Source organism: Cibotium barometz, chromosome 34 (genome assembly GCF_041138505.1).
Source record: "Cibotium barometz isolate CiBa-2024 chromosome 34, ASM4113850v1, whole genome shotgun sequence".
NCBI classification, from domain to species: Eukaryota; Viridiplantae; Streptophyta; class Polypodiopsida; order Cyatheales; family Cibotiaceae; genus Cibotium; species Cibotium barometz.
Genome location: NC_141079.1, coordinates 23,167,708 through 23,186,469, shown reverse-complemented (window position 1 = coordinate 23,186,469; position 18,762 = coordinate 23,167,708). Strand labels below are relative to the sequence as shown.

The window sequence follows — 18,762 nt, the reverse complement described above, 5'->3', positions numbered from 1 at the left end:
CCTAACCCTAGAGAGCAAAGAAGAAACATGTCTCGGGTGCACGCACACTGACCACCCAACCATGCTGATCATGTCTCGATCAGCCCCACCGAGCCCAAGCTAGAGAACCTCGTGGAAACTACCGGCTGCCTTGCAAGCCAAGCCACACCCCTTGGTGTCCCATACCGCCGGGTGATCGCCTGCGCTGCTAGCTCCACGCTCTACATCTCCACTGGCTGGTGTGTGACTCTATGGCCCTGGCACTCCTTATATAGGCTGAAAGAAAAGTGCCCGCCAAGAAAAGCACAAAAAAGCAAAAAGTGATGTTGCTGACCCATGTTCCCACGGATAGCACTCTAGCTCATTATCTACCTGCCTATCCCTAGCGTGCACATGACATTCTCCCCTTCCTCAAAGAGCTTACTCCTGAGCTCACAGAAAACTCAAAGGTAGTCAACTCGCATATGACCCGCTATCGATCGAAACCCATAGTCTGGAGGACAATCCTACCAAGAGATCAACCTACTCAAAAAATATCCCATGAGCATGAAATCCTAGACAAAAAAGCAACATGTGTGTCAAATGAACCATTTGGGTAACTCTACTCTGACAATGTTACCAATACCCAAGGTAAGCAGCAACTGTCCCAAAGAGTTGTACCTAACATAAGTATCTTCCATTTAACCACCATGCTTTAATCTCGATGTCCTCTCCTCTGGGGAAAGACCGAATACTCTGAAAAAACCCAGAAGCTACTACTGAACTACAATAGTCTCTTCCCAAAAGGGGGAAATACCAAATCTTCTTTCCAAACTCGGAAAGATCAAATCCATACTTCCAAAACTCGGAAGCGAGGTCAAATCTAACTTCCCAAACTCGGAAAGTCAAAAACTCGGAAAGTCAAAAACTCGGAAAGATAAAAAATATCTACTTTTCAACCGCGAAAAGCTAAATCCGTTGTCCTAACTCAAAGCAAATCTGGCCGGGCTAATCTCAGAGAAGCTATGAGTATCGAGAACAACTATTCCTACAAACATCGGTATGACTCAAGCCAACACCTCATAACTGTCTGTATAAGTAATCTATCTTTCAAAAATGAAAAGATAGTCGTGTGTTCGTAGACGCAGAGTCCGAAGGAGATCTGGACACTCTAGCATAACTCCGGCAACATGTGATGGATCATGGCGTCCCATACCATCATAATACACCATAGCCCCCGTGCTATGATTACTACAACACTCGTCTGTGGATTTGGCTAATGAAATAGCCACAAACTGAAACAACCACTTGAAAAGTGTAACTCTAATCGATACTAGGGACCATAACTCCGTCCAAGGAATAGACAACATCTGCATGCATACACAAATAAATAAAAACTTCCCTGACTAGTGTCCACTGTCCTAGTCAAAGCATCTGTCTAAACCCATCAAATCGTGGAAACTAAACGTGTTTCCGAATCTTGCACTCTTACGAGTTAGTCTATGAACAAACATAGGTCTAAATCGTTGGTAAGAAAGAAGGCCTGAACACTCGAAATAGGTTGGATCCATGTACACACTCTTGCTGAGCTGAGCTAATGCAACGCCCAACCAGACTGCAACCTACTGGTGTCCCATACCACCAAAATAGGTTCCCGTGAGGAACTTGGTCTGTAGAGCAGGCCTCAGCTATGTATGAGTAGCAGGTACACGTCGCACTAGATCCAGGCTCCTAGCTATCGAAGGTAAAACTAGAGGAACATCATAGCTTTAACTACAATAAAGCTAAAAAGAATTACATATCGTAAGGAGTCACATGACGATCTTGTCATGCAAACTGACATCCCACTATATAATATTAGTCCCGATGTGTCCAAACAGAAATCCCTGTAGACATCGTATGAGTGTGGTCAACTATTCCTTAATCCTACACATGCTCGGTAGGTATGGCCCATCAAACCAAACTAATGATGGTCATTCCGATCAATTGCTAGGTTTCAAGGCTGAGCTGTCATGGTGTAATACAATAATACACTCTCGTGTGTGTGTGTGTCCATCAAGTTCTTGGAGTAAAAACTGTTGGGTGTACCCCGAAACATACAAAGCACAATACACCACTGTGCCACTGTGCTTTTACTTTCATAACACGATACACCACTGTGCTTTTACTGTTAATCCCTATCTAGCATGTTTCTTGCATGTGAACCCGGACACATACCTCATAACACGCTGGTCCAAAACTGAGATATAACAAAGCACGTGCATCCAAAGCTCGCAAGTACAACACAGAGTCCCGTACACATCCCGGACATCTCAAGAAGACCTGTCACCGTCTCTTGTTGCTGTAGAGCAGCCCACTAACGGTTGTCTGTCCCCCATCTGATGAACCACGCGTGGTTGTGTGCGGTAGACGTCGAACAACGCAGATGGTTGTTACACGTGCTACTCTGCTAGACTGTCCTGCATCTACATGAATGGGTGCACACACGTCATGCATGTGTGGGAAACAACCCAAAAGCTTGGCTGCCACACCCCAAAAGGGTCCCCCCACCAGCCAAGGCAGTCCGAATGTGGCTGTTACGAGCCCATAATCAGCCAAAGCATTCCCCATGTGGACTAGTACCAGCCCACGTCTGGCCTGGCCCGTCGCATGTCAGCAGCCGAAGCAAAACCAACAGCCCTCACACGCCAACATCCCTCACGCACCGACACCACATCACCTTGTTATGGGGATCGAAATCTGCCCCAAAACTGTGGAAAATTTGGCCCATAAACTGACTAGAACAAGCTAAAAATTGCCTATGCCCATGGACAATCCAAAAGAGAAGAGAAAAGAGAGTTTCTTGTGGGTGTGAGAGAGCATTTTTTTGCCCCGAAAAAACTGATGTTTTTTTTTGCACTAATTTCTAGAAAACTTTTGCTCTTTTTTTTTGCAAAAACCAAAAACTGGTTATGCTTTTTTTCCAAAAACTAGGCAAGAACAGCTCACAACCTAAAGCTACACGATGCTCTCTCTCCCATCTTGCTGCTGATGAGCAACGAATTGATCCTCTCTTCCTTCCTCCCTCCAACACACACACACTACTGCAAAACAAGGAAAGATCTCACCCCCGTCTTTCTTCTCATGATCTTAGAGCCGCTCTGATACCACTGTCAAGACCCTAGATCTCTCTGAAATGCAAACCTGCAAAACAGCCATGAAACACAAAAAACGCAGCAAACCCTAACCCTAGAGAGCAAAGAAGAAACAAGTCTCGGGTGCAAGCACACTCGCCACCCAACCATGTGTAGCTTGGTCATGGATCTAGACTTGGACTTGATTTGGACTTGGTTTTGGATCTAGACTTGGACTTGATTTGGACTTGGTTTTGGATTTGATTTCGACTTGGAACTTGGACTTGGATTCATTGGATTTGGATATTGGATTTGATACTAGCCCGGTGACAGATACTCGTGGGTCATCCCCGTGGGGTGCTCAGCATCAGAGATCTTGTGCCTCGACATCGACTTGGATATCCTACATTGGCATATCTATTTGTTTTGTATTCATTGATTGTATTGATCCTGGCCAACGTGCCCGTGGATTGTTCCTGAATAAATTCTTGAAAAGGGGGCAGGGCTTGTTCCCCGCTCAATGTGGTGTACTGTGCAAGATCCATATTCCCTTCTCTCTCTCCCCTCTCTTTATATCTTTATCTCTTGGACATGTGGTTAAGTACGTCACGGCACGCCCGGCTAGGCTTACACTCTGATACCAATTTAATAAACAAATTCAACCTAATGCTTCAATCAAGATCACCATTAAAACTTGAATATAAAAAACAAATTGAATGAATATGGAAAGCACTGTTGATTTCATCAGACATCTCGAATACAAGGTTTGCATGAATGAATAGAGGTTAACTGAACGTACCTCTTCATGGCTGAAAATAAACCATAATGTCTTCACACTTACTAATGTCCTAAAGTCGCTTATTAAAGTCCATACGTTAAAACTTGCATAAAAGTCTATCTAATAATGTAAATGTTTCACACATCCTATATGTCATTGCGAAGCTCTTGGCGAGCATTATCCAATGAAGCACACGCTCATCTACAAATCTGAAAATATGTGATCACTATTTCCTTCAAGTTTTGCCACCCATCCTTCGCACGAAGGATGAGATATTTGCAGCAGCTGATGAGTATGTAAGAGACTTGGATATTGCTTTTGCTCAGGTGCGGATAGCCATTGCAAGGTCTCAAGACAAGCATAAAAAGACTGCCGACAAGCATAGAGGACAATTTGATGTTAAAGAGAATGATTGGGTATTGCTGAAATTCGAGAAAGCAAGACTTACAAAGAGGCCTGGCAAAGAGGGTGCATACCCTAAGCTTGCATCGAGGTACTATGGGCCTTTTCAAGTGATCGAGAAGATCAATGAGGTGGCTTTCAGGTTGGCATTACCTAGTCATTGACATATACATAATGCTTTTCATGTGAGTCTCCCTCGCAACTATGCAGGGCGGCCAGAGCCCAATGAACCGATCATTGAGGATCCACCACAAGTGGATAAGCTTGAGGAGATTTTGCAGCCAGAGCAGATTGTGTATCACAAGGAACACAAGCTTGTTGCTCCAGGCAAAGTTGTCAGGCGTTACCGTGCGTTAGAGAGGATGAGTTCGTCACCATATTGGAAGAGGCTCATTCAAGGATAAGATGCCGCTCACCCCTATGTTTTCAGTTGCGGACGACTGTTTAGAAGCCGGGGAGTGTCACCATTTGGCCACCCAATCGATTCACCACTGTTTTCTCATTATGTATGTGGCTCTCTGAGGGGCAGATTCACTTGATTCCAAAGGAGGGGCAGCGGGATTCAATAGGCTAACTCAAAGACTTAGGACCTTAGCCACAAATAGTTGGAGATGCTGGCAATGACCGTTTGGAGATTCAACACTGGCACCCCATCACTCTCTTAGGAAACGCTCATCAAATCCATCAGCCCTCACCTACAGCATCATCACCCTGACTTGATCCATGGAACCCAAACCGGCTTCATTCAGGATAGGAGCATCCTCGATAACATCTTCACCTTTTGGGAGGCAACAGCTGTGGCCAAACTTTGCAAGGGGGTCATGGATGTTCTTCTTTTGGATTTTGAGAAGGCCTATAACAAGGTTGATTGGGCTTTTCTGGAGGGCACTATGCTCAGGATGGGATTTCTATTAGATCCCGAGAGGAGCTACTTGACTTGGTGTTTGTTGACAACACACCCGTCTAACTCTCAGGAGAGGAAGGGAACCCGTAGAGATTTTCCCTTGGCATCGAGACCTGCTACTTAACCTCCAAAGCTCAGATCAACTGGCAGAAGTCATGTGGTTTTTGGGTTGGATCTTCACCCACCCCGGCTTGGCGTCCAGTTGAGTCATTTCATGGATCCCAAGGGACTGTTAGACATCATCCCCTTCTTGCTGGCTTCCTATTTGGTGTCCTATTTTAGCCTCTAGGGCTCACCATGTTAGTCTTAGGGGCTGGTCACCCCTCACATATATTTTTCCCACTTTATTCCCCATATTATGGAGTCTTGGGTATTTTCCCAGTCGTGGAGGTTTTTTTATCTCTAGTCAGCTGCCTACACATGGGCATATATATAGCTGGCTTGCCTCCCTCATTTCTCATTGCTTGCTTAGCTTTGTTTGCTGCGGTCCCTCACATACGAGGTTTTCTCCCCTCTTGCTCGGGACATATATTCCTTTTGGTGATGATATTGAGAGCAGGTTCTCACCTATGTTTCCTCTCCATCTCTCTCTCTCACTCTCTCTCCTGTGTTTCCACTTTCCCTTCTTCCACTGCACATTCTATCAAGGACACCGCGTCAGATACCTCGGGTGTAAAGTAGGGATTGACATCTCAGCCGAGCAGAAACTTACCCCCCTTCTTCAAAGCATCCAAAAGAAGGTTTTGTATTGAAGCACCATCCACCTGTTCCTTGCTGGCCACATGATCATGGCCAACCATGTGCTCATGGCACCATGTGGTACTTGCTGGGCGTTTTCTTGAGCTTGCATGGGTCAGCAACAACGGCTGATCCATAACTTTTTATGGAGGCGAGGTCCAACGGCCGAACCGCACGGGCCATTCCCAGCCCAGCCCAGTCTCTTGGCGAGTGGACGTGCTTCAAGCGGCTTTCACAAGAGGCTCATGACAGATGCCTCACAGAGATCAAAGGTGGGGAGCAGATAATCCTCACCATCGACTCAGCCACACACAACCCACGCCCCCCCCCTCTCACTGGCTGGAAGCTTTCACGCGTAACAACATCCCCTAGGCAGTACTAGGCTCAAACAGGGGACCAACTGTCATTTTCTCAATCGGATGTCATGGATGTCTGACCCTTTCACCAACAGAGGACTTCAGTGGTGGCTCACTTCAGAGGGTCCAGATCATTTCCTTCCATGAGCACCGCTGCACATCGAAACCCCCAACACCCCCCCCCCCCCCCCCCCGCCCCCCCAGGAGCAGGAAGCTCGAGATAGGTCCTAGGGACTCTGGCTCTGGGAGGGCCAGCCCTTGACATGGATTCAGAGGGACCCAGGCAAGTGGGAGTGGACAAACCCCTTTCAGCCTAGAGAGCCCAACCACTACTCGGCGAGGCTTGGCCACCAACGGATCCAGATGCACAAGAGTGACGATACTTCCCCTTCAACAGACTACTGGCTCTCCCACGACACCTCACATAGTTTCCTTAGAGACTAATGAAAGCAAGCGACTATGGGACAGCTTCCGACCTCGGAAGGTCACTCTCTTCCTTTGGCAAGCAGCTCGCAGAAGTTTAGCAGTTGGCACATGGCTGGCCACTGGTGGTCCTCCAGCGCCCCAAGATCCAACTACCCACAGGAGTCACAGCTTTGAGACTTTTCCAAGCGCAGAAGGTTTTGTTGGGGGTTCTCTGTCTATTCACCACCTCCCGAACATCCTTCCACATCATCACTTGGGGGGCAGTTGCCTGGGTGATGGAGTCAGGACCTGCCCTTCACTATGAGGAGACAGATAATGGTCAGCGCTCAGGATTACCTAGTGCAGGATAGAGTCTATCCCCACCCCCGACTCTTCAGTAGTAGTCTGGTCCCCCGGCACTTGCCAAAGGTGGGAGATCATCAACAGCATTGCATTATGGCACATCTAGCAGGCATGGTGTAGCGAGGCCATTGAGGCTCCTCTCCCTCACCCCCAACCCCCCAGCGGAGTGCATCCATACCATATGGACAGATATCATTCATACCCTCCAAGGTCAGTAGGGGAAGCTTCACGGAGATTCAAACCACATGCGGAGACGTCGAGCAGCCTTCCTCCACACATGGCAGAAGGGCCCCTTCCTCTCATACAGAGCCAATGATCTCACTTGGCATGACAGGCCACCGGTTTATGCTTCCTCTCCCCCCCACCCCCCCCCTTCCTTCCCCCTTTCCCCCCCTTTGTATCAGGTAGTTCCCTCCAAGAGTGGCCAGCCAGGTAGGGGACTATCCTCCCCAGTGTCTCTTTTGGAGGCTCTGAGCATGTACTTCAGCCTGTTGGCCAGTTTTTCATTGACCTAATAGCAGGATCTATTTTAAGGGGGGGAAAAAAAAAGGCAACAAAGACACATGACATTCTACTCAACAGTTTATACAATAAACTATATGGCATCAAGAAAAATTTACCCAATTTTAAGTAGCTTGGGGAGTACTGTTGAAATATAATAGCTTGCAGGCGCCCAAGCCTTGACCCTGAAATTAAAAATGAGACTTATATTGTTCCCGACACCCTCCATAATGTAATCTGGTAGTTCGCTCACTACTCGCACATGCTCTGCAAGGGAGCTGATAAAATGCTCTTCGTCGTAGATATCTCCAAACAAGCTGAAATATCAAGCAGTATCATAACAAGCATAAGATTTATACATAAGGGCAATGGTTCATGCACATTGCAATGAGAAGGCAAGGTCGCACCTAGGATCTTGCCAAACACTATTCAAGTGAAATTTTGGAATGACCAGAGTAGCGTTAAGCAACCCAGCAATAGCAACAGCATTGCAAATCTGCAAGATAAACGATAAATAATTAAATACGTTTCTTTCTGAATTCCAATGCAGTTAGTGTAGGATAACAAACTTGGAAAAGACTGGAGACATACCGATGATCTTTGCTGGTTCAATCCACCATTTGCTTCCACAACAATAAATCCATTTGATTCATGTAAACCTGAAAAGCAAGGCACACTTCCTATCAAGCAAGAACTAGTTTGCCTGAAATACCAAATACCACACACAAGTAGCCTACACTTCAATGTTAGTGTTACATGCGAGAACTTGGGAGTATGAATCGCTAATTTGGTTAGAGCAGTAATTTAGCGAATCCATAAACCAGAATTTTGCCCGAGAGGGAGGGAGAAAGAAATAAAGAGAGAAAGTTCTATACAAAAGGCTACATCGTATCCATGAGGTACATCATCCTGGGTACAAAATAGTGATAAAGAAAGATAACAAAAATCTAGCACTATAAAATCTAATCTAGGTACATGAGCAGAGAGCTCTCACATCACCCTAATACATCCCTCATGGGCCACTATGACAGGGTGCTCAAAACTGAGCCGGCGCGAAAGGTCCTGCGATGATGGGAGATGATGTCCCGGATCCTCCTATAGTGGCGTGACCGTGGGTGAGGGCCATGGGGTCTAGGGCGTCGAGGTCTACATAACTTAGTGGCTCTGGCGAGTGTCACACCTCTCGGCCTAGCTCCTGCACTAGCCTGTGGTCCGAGTATGGTGGGTGGATCGTGGGACGGTATCAAAAGCTTTGCGGAAATCCACAAAGCAGCAATATATCTGTCACATGCACTCTGCACTCAGTGCATGGTGACAAACTAGCTCATCATCAGCAGTGCAACATTTGTCCATTATTAGAACCCAGTAGGATGATATTTGTTGTACGCCGTGACCCCATTGTACATCCTCTGTCTAGGATAAGTCACGCACAAGCTACGTAGGTCATTCCTCAGCCTTAGCGGGTCAGTCAATCAGTCAAGTCCCTTAACCCACTTGGAGGGAATCATTCATGCATGTAGAGTCAGTAGAAGCCTTAGGGTTTGCATCAGAAAGCACTCTGCATTTTGCATAATATGCATTCATATGCATGTGCATCATTTAGAACATCCCAAAAGCCTTAGGGAATTTACTAGGATTTATCTGGTATTTTTCCCATATTTTATGGCATTTATTTCAGCATTTATTGTCATTAATAAACATAAAGTTTATTAAATTATGACCAACCAACTTGACCAACCCCTATCTAGTATAAATAGGCTTGCACAAGGCTTAGTTCTTCATTCAGTCTTCAGTGTGCTAAGAGCTTTCCTCCTCAGCCCTAGGAGTACCCTTGCCTTCAGCCCTAGACTAGTCTCATCCAACCCTTGGAGTACTTGAGTTTTGCTTCAGCCAGCCCTGCTTCTCCAACGCAGCAGTTCAGCAGTCCCTACAGCCATAGGCACAGCCATACAGCACATCCACAGGCCCAAATCAGCAAACACATCTGCGTTTTCTGCATATAACTCAGCCGGCCTGTGTTCAGTCCAGCCCAGCCCTGCGTTCACAGTTCTACAGCAGCCCAGCCCTGCGTTTACAGTCCCACAGCAGCCCTACAGTCTGCGTTTCAGTCCAGCATCAGTCCTACACCAGTATTCAGCCCTACAGACCTGTGTTTGCAGATTCCCAGCAGTTTCAGCCTTGATTCATCAGTCTACATCAGCATCCAGCATTCAGTGCATCACCCAGGCATACACCAGTCATCTGGTAAAGGTATTCTATCATTCATAAGCATTTACAGCATTCTAACATAGCTTAGAACAGTCCACCGCCTTCTTTTCTCAGCCTCGGGTGTACAGCCCTTCCTCATGCCCTTGGGAAGAGTGCATAGGCTCGAGATCAATTCATTGAGGTGTTTCTACAGCCGTGTACAGTTCAGCCAGGCTTCAGATCCTCCGAGATCTTGCGTTTGGCTTAATTATCTACAGTCCACAGTCATTCTCTCTAAAGTAATAAAGTAAATACTATCCCGTTATTGGGATAGGGGGCCCTTCAGTGGGTAATTCGGGACCCAATCTGGTGTAAAGTTCTCATATCTCTTTAAAGTTTGAAGTATTAAAGTGGATTGCTAAACTCACGAAACTCGGGATTCAGAAGACGGTGTGAGCATTTGTGTGACAGGATCCTTCCAATACAAAGACTTCCGCTGCATATCACAATATCCGATACCCGTGGGCTCTCCCCTCCTCAACGATCCCTCGTAGTGTAAAGATATGATCTAGTGTGGAGTGCCCTCTCCTGAAGCCTGCCTACCCCACTGCTCTGAGCCTCTGCTCCTCGGACCATCTACTACGCTCGTGCTCCAAAATCGAACCATAAATCTTGGCCAAAATGTGACCAATCATGATAGTCCTATAGTTGTTGGGGTCCATGGGGTCACCTGCTTTCAAGATAGGTACAACAGTATTCGATGACCAGCTGGCGAGGAAGCCCTCACATAAAGCCCTGTTAAACATGTGAACCAGTAAAGGGGCAAGCGTGTCCCTAGCATGAAAGAAATGATCGGTGAGGAGTCCATCATGATCCTGGGTTCTCCCAGTTTGCATCCTGTCTCAATAGCATCTCTCACCATGCTCAGAGAGAGAGAAAGAAAGAAAGAAAGAAAGACCCAATGGGCCTATGAGACCAAAGTGGTACAATAATGTCCATGGCATATCTCATCATCATGGAATGGAAAATAAAACAGAATGAAAACATAAATATAGCTATCTCACTGGGGTGATACAAAACACACACACACACACACACACACACAGAGAGAGAGAGAGAGAGAGAGAGAGAGAGAGAGAGAATACACCAGATTGGGTCCCAATTAACCCTCTCAAGAGCCCTCACTGTTAAGGTGTACCGTGTACTTGTTTTATTTCTGACATCATGAATGAACTGACCTGTGAGCTGCAATCAGCCCTAAAGTCTCACTATTTCTAGTTGTGCAGAATACCCGGCAAGGGGGCTGAACTGGATGCCTTGATCTACGCTGCTGGACAGCTGGCTAGCACCTTGCGTTTTCCTCTATAGGGGAAGAATTTCTGCATTTTTCTTCCTGCTGGGGCTGCTGGTCCTCCTGCTCCTGCATCTCACAAGCTTGCACTTTCTTGTCTATGAGTTGCCTCAGGCATGCTTATGGACCTGGGGTTCTTGCAAGCGAATGAAATGAGCAATAAGTGTAAACCGGCCTTCAGAAACCAAAGGGCGGTGGAAACAAACATTTGCACATAAAACACTTCAACGCCATTGAGGACCTAGAAAAGGAAAACAAACAGGGGGAGCTAGAGTGCTCCTGCAAATAGTACACGGACACCGATTGGCCCCAAAACGCAGTGGCGCCCCTTACGGTATTTCTTTAATTGAATATAAGAGCTTTGATTACAATATAAGGCTGGTAATTCAACCGTCCCAGTAGAACTCCTGAAGCCTGCAAAGAACCTGCATCTGGCTTCTTGTCCACACGGCATCCCCAAACAAGTCCAGCCATTGTTCATATCAAAAGACTCTCTCACATTGAGACTGCATACAGAAGCTTTCTCCCATGATCAAGGCTGCCACAACCATCCATAGCCTCTCACACTATGAACAGCATCACACCCTGACACATCCAGTGCTTCTGCATCACAACACAGACTCCCAAACTGTCTCTCAAAAGAGAACTCGTATCACAGCACAGCATACCATACAGTCGACACACTTGTACAAACCCTCTCTACCTTCCAAGGGTACTATCCATCTCTGTCATGGATTCCCTGTCCCCTGTCCTATCAGTAGCAAGGCTGTACCAAACATGTGTCCACTCCTGTACCTTCTGCCTGCATGTGACCTATCTCCTGGAGAAACCCAAAAACATGTCTCTTCGAGAAAACCTACGACCTGTTTCCACATGAAACCCTTAGGCCTGTTTCCCTTTGAAACTTCTGTCCTGTTTCCATACATCTAGTTACCTGTTCCCTCAAGAAACATCTGGCAACATAGAGATGTCCATATCTGTAGGTCCCACTGTTCTTTTCTAGCAGGAAGAAAACAATCTGCTCCATGAGCACGCAACCATGCAAGCTTGCATCACTCCCATGCCAAGAAACATAACCAAATGACCTTGTACTAGCAGCCAAAAACCCAAGCACATAGCTGAATTTGCAACCAAACAAAAACAGCCCATAAACTGTCCCAAAACAGTCCTGAATCAAAGCATAGAAAGGCTGAAAGTTCCATCAGTTGAACACCATCATCATGATGTCTATGTTCATGAAAAAACCAGCCCCCTGTTCAGTCCAGTCCTCCGCTTTTGCACCAAGAAAGAGATAGAAAAGCGCCTGCAGCCATGCGCTTTTTCTCCTATCAAAAGGTGCCCTGAAAACTGCCCAAGCAACACACAGTCCAGCCTCCTGTATGCTGCGCCTGAAATCCAGCCCACCTGTTGGCAAGGAAAAGAGAGAGAGAGCACGCCCAGCTCTGTGCGCCTGCTGTCCTGCAGCCGCCTGTAGCCTCTGTATCTCCTGCCCCGCCCTCAACACGAGCATGAGAGAGGATGTTCAGCGTGCAGCTCTGTGCGCCCAGCCAAGCAGCCCGCTTTCCAACGAAAAAGCCAGCCCATGGGTCTTCAGGCGACCAGCCCTTCTCAGCGAAAAAGCACACCACCCAACAAGAGTTAGGCGCCTCTTCTCCTGGCAGCCCCTCCTTTTTCCTAAAAAGCACACGTGGCCCCAAAATAGCATAAGGGCCACGATTATCTTTAATGAAGGGTTTTTTAATAATTTTTAAAGGTTTTTTAAACCTTTTAAGCAAAAATCTTTTTGCCCCCTTTCACACATGGGGTTATCCACACATGGGCTTCCATCTTCACTCCCACCTGATGCCATTCACACTGTCCACCATGTCCCCGTGCACATCTACATCTTGTCCAGAGAAAAACACAGGGTCATGACAATAAGGGTGTGGAACACCCTTACATAAGGTTGGGGCCTCTCTCTCTCTCTCCACTTCTCTCTATTCGCCCGCTTCTCTCTGGCCGCTTCTCTCTCTGCACTCGCTTCTCTCTCTCTCTCTCTCTCTCTCTCTCTCTCTCTCTCTCTCTCTCTCTCTCTCCGCTTCTCTCTATTCTCCCGATTTTCTGTTCGCTTCTCTCTCTGCACTTGCTTCTCTCTCTTCGCTTCTCTCTCTCTCACTCTTGGAGACCAAAAAGGATTTCTTGGCCAAGCGCTCCGCCCTTAAGAAAACGGGCATCTTTTTAGGAGATGACCTCACCTTGGCACAGCTAGCACATATGAGGGAGTGCATGCCGGAGATTAGGGCAGCCAGAGAAAAAGGGAAGCTAGCATTTTACAGGGGAGGCAGAGTGGTGATACTAGAGAGACGCACCACCTGACGGTGCGAGACCTATGGGACCAATCTAAGACTTGCAGTATGGAACTGCAACGGAGCATTGAGACTGGATGTGGGGGCCTTTGAAGATAGCTTCGGAGATAGTGACATCATCTTCTACTCGGAGACACATCAGGCCCCAAGCAGCACATTACCGAGAGTGGCGGGATACAGATGGGAGACGACTTGTAGACAAGAGACCACTCATCCACGTTATGCGCCGTGATGAGAGCGCGAGGTACATGTGGGTCAGAGTGAGGGCAGATGAGGGTAGACCCCTATACATTGCTATATGTTACTTTCCGCCCAGCACATCTCATTATGCAGCGCCCAAGGGGCAATCTCCATATATGATTCTAGATGAGGACATATGGGAGTTCTCCAGGGAGGGAGATGTTATCATACTTGGGGACTTTCATGCTCAAACGGCTCAGTACCAGACCCTTCAGAGGAGATGTTGAGAGAGATAGATGTGGAGGAGATGTGTTTCACCCAGAGATCACAGGATGAGGTGGAGTGTACTGAGTATGGGAGATACCTCTTGGAGATGGGGACTGCACATGGGCTGGCCATTTTAAATGGCCTAGAGAGGTATCCACTTGCTAGTGGCTTTACTTGCTTTCCACACAGACATGGGGCCAGCACAGTGGATTATGTTTTAGCCTCGCCAACCTTCATCCTGAGTATCCAGGATTTTGCGATTGGCCCCAAGCCCATCGGACTTACGGTGGATCAAGCACTTCTCTCCTTTACGGTAGATTTCCACTACAGTACCTGCCAAGTTGGGCAGTCCTCCTATCACCCGAGATATACCTTCTGTAGAGAGACTGATGGAGTATACACCACAGAGATCTACAGCTTGTTGAGTGCAGAGGATCCACAGAGGCCATTAGCAGAGCTCACACAGATCCTGACAGAGACTTTACATACAGCTGCAGCGACCGCCTTCCCACACACGCAGCCCACATTACAACCACGTCCTGGGAGCATGCCCCAGAATAGTTGGTATGATGATGACTGTAGGGAGCTCAGAGCCCGGCTACAGCGAGAGGTGGCCACAGGTGTTACTACATATAGACAGTCACGCATCATCTTCCGATGCCTCATTCGGCGGAAGAAGAGAGCATTCTTAGCTCGGCTGGAGAGAGACATGTATCAGCTGTTTTTGAGTCAGGATTCTGGGGAGGCCTGGAGATTGCTTAGAGAGCACCCCCCGCCTCCGGCCAATACCTCTCCGGATACATGGGGCGAGTATGCAGCCTCCCTCTACACAGTACCAGAGCAGCCACCACTACCGAACCCTCCAGAGCCTTGTCCACTCACTTCTACCTTCTTCGCAGTAGAGATGGTGAGGAGGGCCATCATGTTGGTATGCGCAGATAGCATCCTGGTTTGAGCTCCACGGGTTTAGTTTAGACAAACTTCCACCCTTCGAATACTCTGGAGGCACCCTCTCTCACCTTGACACATTCTGAGATTAGTGGTCATTAGACAGGACCTCATTCAGTTGGACACTAGGAGGACATGGCTAGAGCCCTCACAGGAGTTGGGGACAAAGATGGCTTTCTATAGAGACCATCTTCTCCGCACCACTAAGGATGGCTTTATACTTAGACCGAGCTACATGGATACCCATCTGTCTCATGGATTGAGGTGCGCCATTGGGCAGATCCGCACCTCTTCACATCAGTTAGAGATAGAGACAGGCAGATTTAGAGGCATACCTCCAAGGGACAGGATTTGTCAGATTTGTTAGATAGAGCCAGAGACGTAGGACCACTGGCTAGAGTCATGGACTTGTGTGATCAGCAATGCTTGGGTTTTTATCTCCTGGAGATCCGCAGGCTTAGAGAGTCCATTATCAGGAGCAGACGCCCGACTGGCAGGCACAGAGACAGATTACTAACTTCTTTAGAGGGACTCGGGAGGACACACAACCGACAGCCCAGCAATGAGCACCCCATGGGACTCTAGTTGAGAGAGCTATCCAGTTGGGCACATCCAGACGCCCGAGGGTTCACGGATCCTCACATCGGAGACGGTGCCTACACCGGAGGATTCAGAGCATCATTGCAAGGCATCAGGCTCGTCCGACCAAGCATCTCACTATGGCAGATATCCAGGCCATCCGGCAAAGACCCATGCTAGAGCTCCTAGGATGATTACCACTCCAGCCATATACTGTTCTACTCACTGTCACTTTTGTACTCCCCCATATTCATGTATCCATGTACTCATGTACCCCATTTTGACTAGTAGCATTAGCTTCCCACTCTCCCTAGTTGCTGCTTTCGGATGCTCCCTACTGATGTATTGTAGGGCTAGATACTTACCTTCAGTTCTTTCTTTTCTTTTCCAGACAGTGTATCAGATGTCACATGGTTGTAACTTTGGTCTCATAGGTCACTTTGGCCTTTTGAAGACGTTAATATAACAATTTATTTCATTTCATCTCTCTCTCTCTCTCTCTCTCTCTCTCTCTCTCTCTCTCTCTCTCTGTGCTGGCCTGTTCGCGCTACGCGCTGGTGGCCTCTCCCTGTTCGTATCCACCCGCTCGTGCTGCTCTGCTCGCACTGCCCTGTCCACGCTGTGCTGCGCCTAGCGGCGCTGCTCTGCTGTGCTCGCACTGTGCACCCTGCCCACTAGTCCCTTCGCCTCCGTAATCCCACCCTTACATAAGGTTGGTCTCTCTCTCTCTCTCTCTCTCTCTCTCTCTCTCTCTCTCTCTCTCTCTCTCGCTTCTCTTTGTTCACCCGCTTCTCTCTGTTCGCTTCTCTCTCTCTACTTGCTTCTCTCTCTCTCTCTCTCTCTCTCTCTCTCTCTCTCTCTCTCTCTCTCTCTCTCTCTCTCTCTCTCTGTGTGTGCTGGCCTGCTCGCGCTACGCGCGGCCTCTCCCTGTTCGTATCCACCCGCTCGTGCTGCTATGCTCACGCTGCCCTGTCCACGCTGTGCTGCGCACCCCCCACTGTGCTGCGCCTGGCGCGCTGCTCTGCTGTGCTCGCACTGTGCACCCAGCCCACTGTGCTGGCCTGGTCGCGCTGCGCGCTGGTGGCCTCTCCCTGTTTGTATCCACCCTCCCGTGCTGCTCTGCTCGCGCTGCCCTGTCCACGCTGTGCTGCGCCTGGCGGCGCTGCTGTGCACCCTGCCCGCTAGTCCCTTCACCTCCGTAATCCCACCCTTACATAAGGTTGGGGCCTCTCTCTCTCTCTCTCTCTTCGCTTCTCTCTGTTCGCCCGCTTCTCTCTGCTCTTCGCTTCTCTCTCTCTCTCTCTCTTCGCTTCTCTCTGCTCTTCGCTTCTCTCTCTCTCTCTCTCTCTCTCTCTCTCTCTCTCTCTCTCTCTCTCTCTGTGCGCTAGCCTGCTCGCGCTACGCACTGGTGGCCTCTCCCTGTTCGTATCCACCCGCTCGTGCTGCTCTGCTCACGGTGCCCTGTCCACGCTGTGCTGCGCATCCCCCACTGTGCTGCGCCTGGCGCGCTGCTCTGCTGTGCTCGCACTGTGCACCCTGCCCGCTGTGCTGGCCTGCTTGGGCTACGCGCTGCTGGCCTCTCCCTGTTCGTATCCACCTGCCCGTGCTGCTCTCCTCGCGCTGCCCTGTCCACGCTGTGCTGCGCCTGGCGCGCTGCTCTGCTGTGCTCGCACTGTGCACCCTGCCGGCTGTGCTAGCCTTCTCGGGCTACGCGATGGTGGCCTCTCCCTGTTCGTATCCACCCGCCCATGCTGCTCTGCTCGCGCTGCCCTGTCCACGCTGTGCTGCGCCTGACTGCTCTGCTGTACTCGCACTGTGCACCCTGCCTGATAGACCCTTCGTCACCGTAATCCCACCCACCCTTCGTCAGGCCTCCAAGGTAGCAACATAACTCTCTCTCTCTCTCTCTCTCTCTCTCTCTCTCTCGATACTCACAACCTGTGGGAAGCGCTGCAAAGTAATCTCGAGGAATGGCTCCGAGTCTCCAAGAGAAGCTCGAGGCCCTCGAGACGGCAATGAAGGCACTAATCAAGGAGAACAAGAAGACATCCTATTCCAACCTCAATGAGGTGGAGAACAAATTACACCAGCACATCATGGCCCTCGAAGCATGGGTCACAGACCTTGAACAAGAGAACACGGCACTCAAGGAGGAGGTGAGTGCATTGAAAGTGGAACTGGTAGCCATCAAGAACACCGAGAAGGAAGAAGGGGAGATCAATGACAACACTCTCACGGCCATCAAAGAAGAGATCTCCAAGGAGATCACAAAGGACATGGAGGGAAAACTCGAAGCCAAGCAGTCAAGATGGGTTAAAGTGGTGAAGAAGAACATCCGTAAAGAAGTGAGGGAGGAGACTCAAAGGGAAGAACACCAAATCATTCACACCACCATTGAGGAGGAGAAGATGAGGCATGCCCGCCGCCTCAACATTCGAGTCACAAATATAGCCGAGACACCCGACTCCACTCCCGAGAAAGATGGACAGCTTCTATGCATGAAGCTCGGCTACAGGGAAGAGGACCCTCTCCCCTTCACCAAAGCATGGAGAGCCGCGAAAGACTCAACACACAAGCAAGCCCTCATCCTACAGTTTGCAGGAGAGACGGAGAGGGTCACCTTCATGAGGAAGAGGGTGATTCTAGGAGGAGTACAGGGAGATCCCATCTATTTGGATGAAGACCTTACAAGGATGCAGATAGAACACAGGAAAACATGCATGCCGAGAGTCCTACAGGCCCGGAAAGAGGGCAAGAGAGCATTCTATCGCAATGGCCGTGTCATCATCGATGGCAAGGCCACCGATTAGCGCCAGGCGGCCTATGGGACATCGGCTATGGAGGATCCAGATTCACAGATACACACAACAGTTTGGAACTGCAGTGGAGCACTTTGGACACATCCTAGGAGGATGGAGGAGGTCATGGAAGGACGGGACATCATACTACTTACAGAGACGCACCAGAGCCCAGAGAGGGGGCTACCCAAAGTAGAGGGCTATCAATGGGAGTTTACATACAGGGAGACCACACGGCAGAGCACATCGAGAGGATCTGGAGGTATAGCAATACTCTTCAAGCGAGAGCTACAGGAGCGCCTATAGGTGGTAGCACGTGACCAGGAGGCTAGATACATGTGGATTGAACTACAACTCTCAGCAGACAGGGTGTTATACATTGCTCTATGCTACTTCTCTCTTAGAGGATCGAGATATGCCATGACAACAGACGAGTACAAGGCGAAGGCGGCAGCAACCGGCGTTGGAGTGTTGCGAGACGGCCACTAGGCGGAGGCGGCATCGCATCAGGCGTTTACGAGAAGGCGTAGACATTGCAGCCCTCTCTCTCTCCACGCCGGTGATCTTCAGCACCGCATGCAAACGAGAA

General features: G+C 48.8%; 1 protein-coding gene across 4 annotated transcripts in view; it reads right to left on the bottom strand.

The window, feature by feature from the left end:
• The window catches only part of LOC147618800 (protein ESMERALDA 1-like), a 98,482-nt gene that overhangs the window by 35,076 nt on the left and 44,644 nt on the right, over positions 1-18,762 (bottom strand). For all 4 annotated transcript variants that reach the window (XM_086773868.1, XM_086773869.1, XM_086773871.1 and 1 more), the window contains 3 exons: positions 8,110-8,177; positions 7,926-8,014; positions 7,638-7,835 (listed from right to left, as the gene is read on the bottom strand). In XM_086773868.1, the coding sequence (XP_086629994.1) occupies positions 7,638-7,835; positions 7,926-8,014; positions 8,110-8,177 (355 nt within the window). The remainder of the gene's footprint in view (positions 1-7,637; positions 7,836-7,925; positions 8,015-8,109; positions 8,178-18,762) is intronic.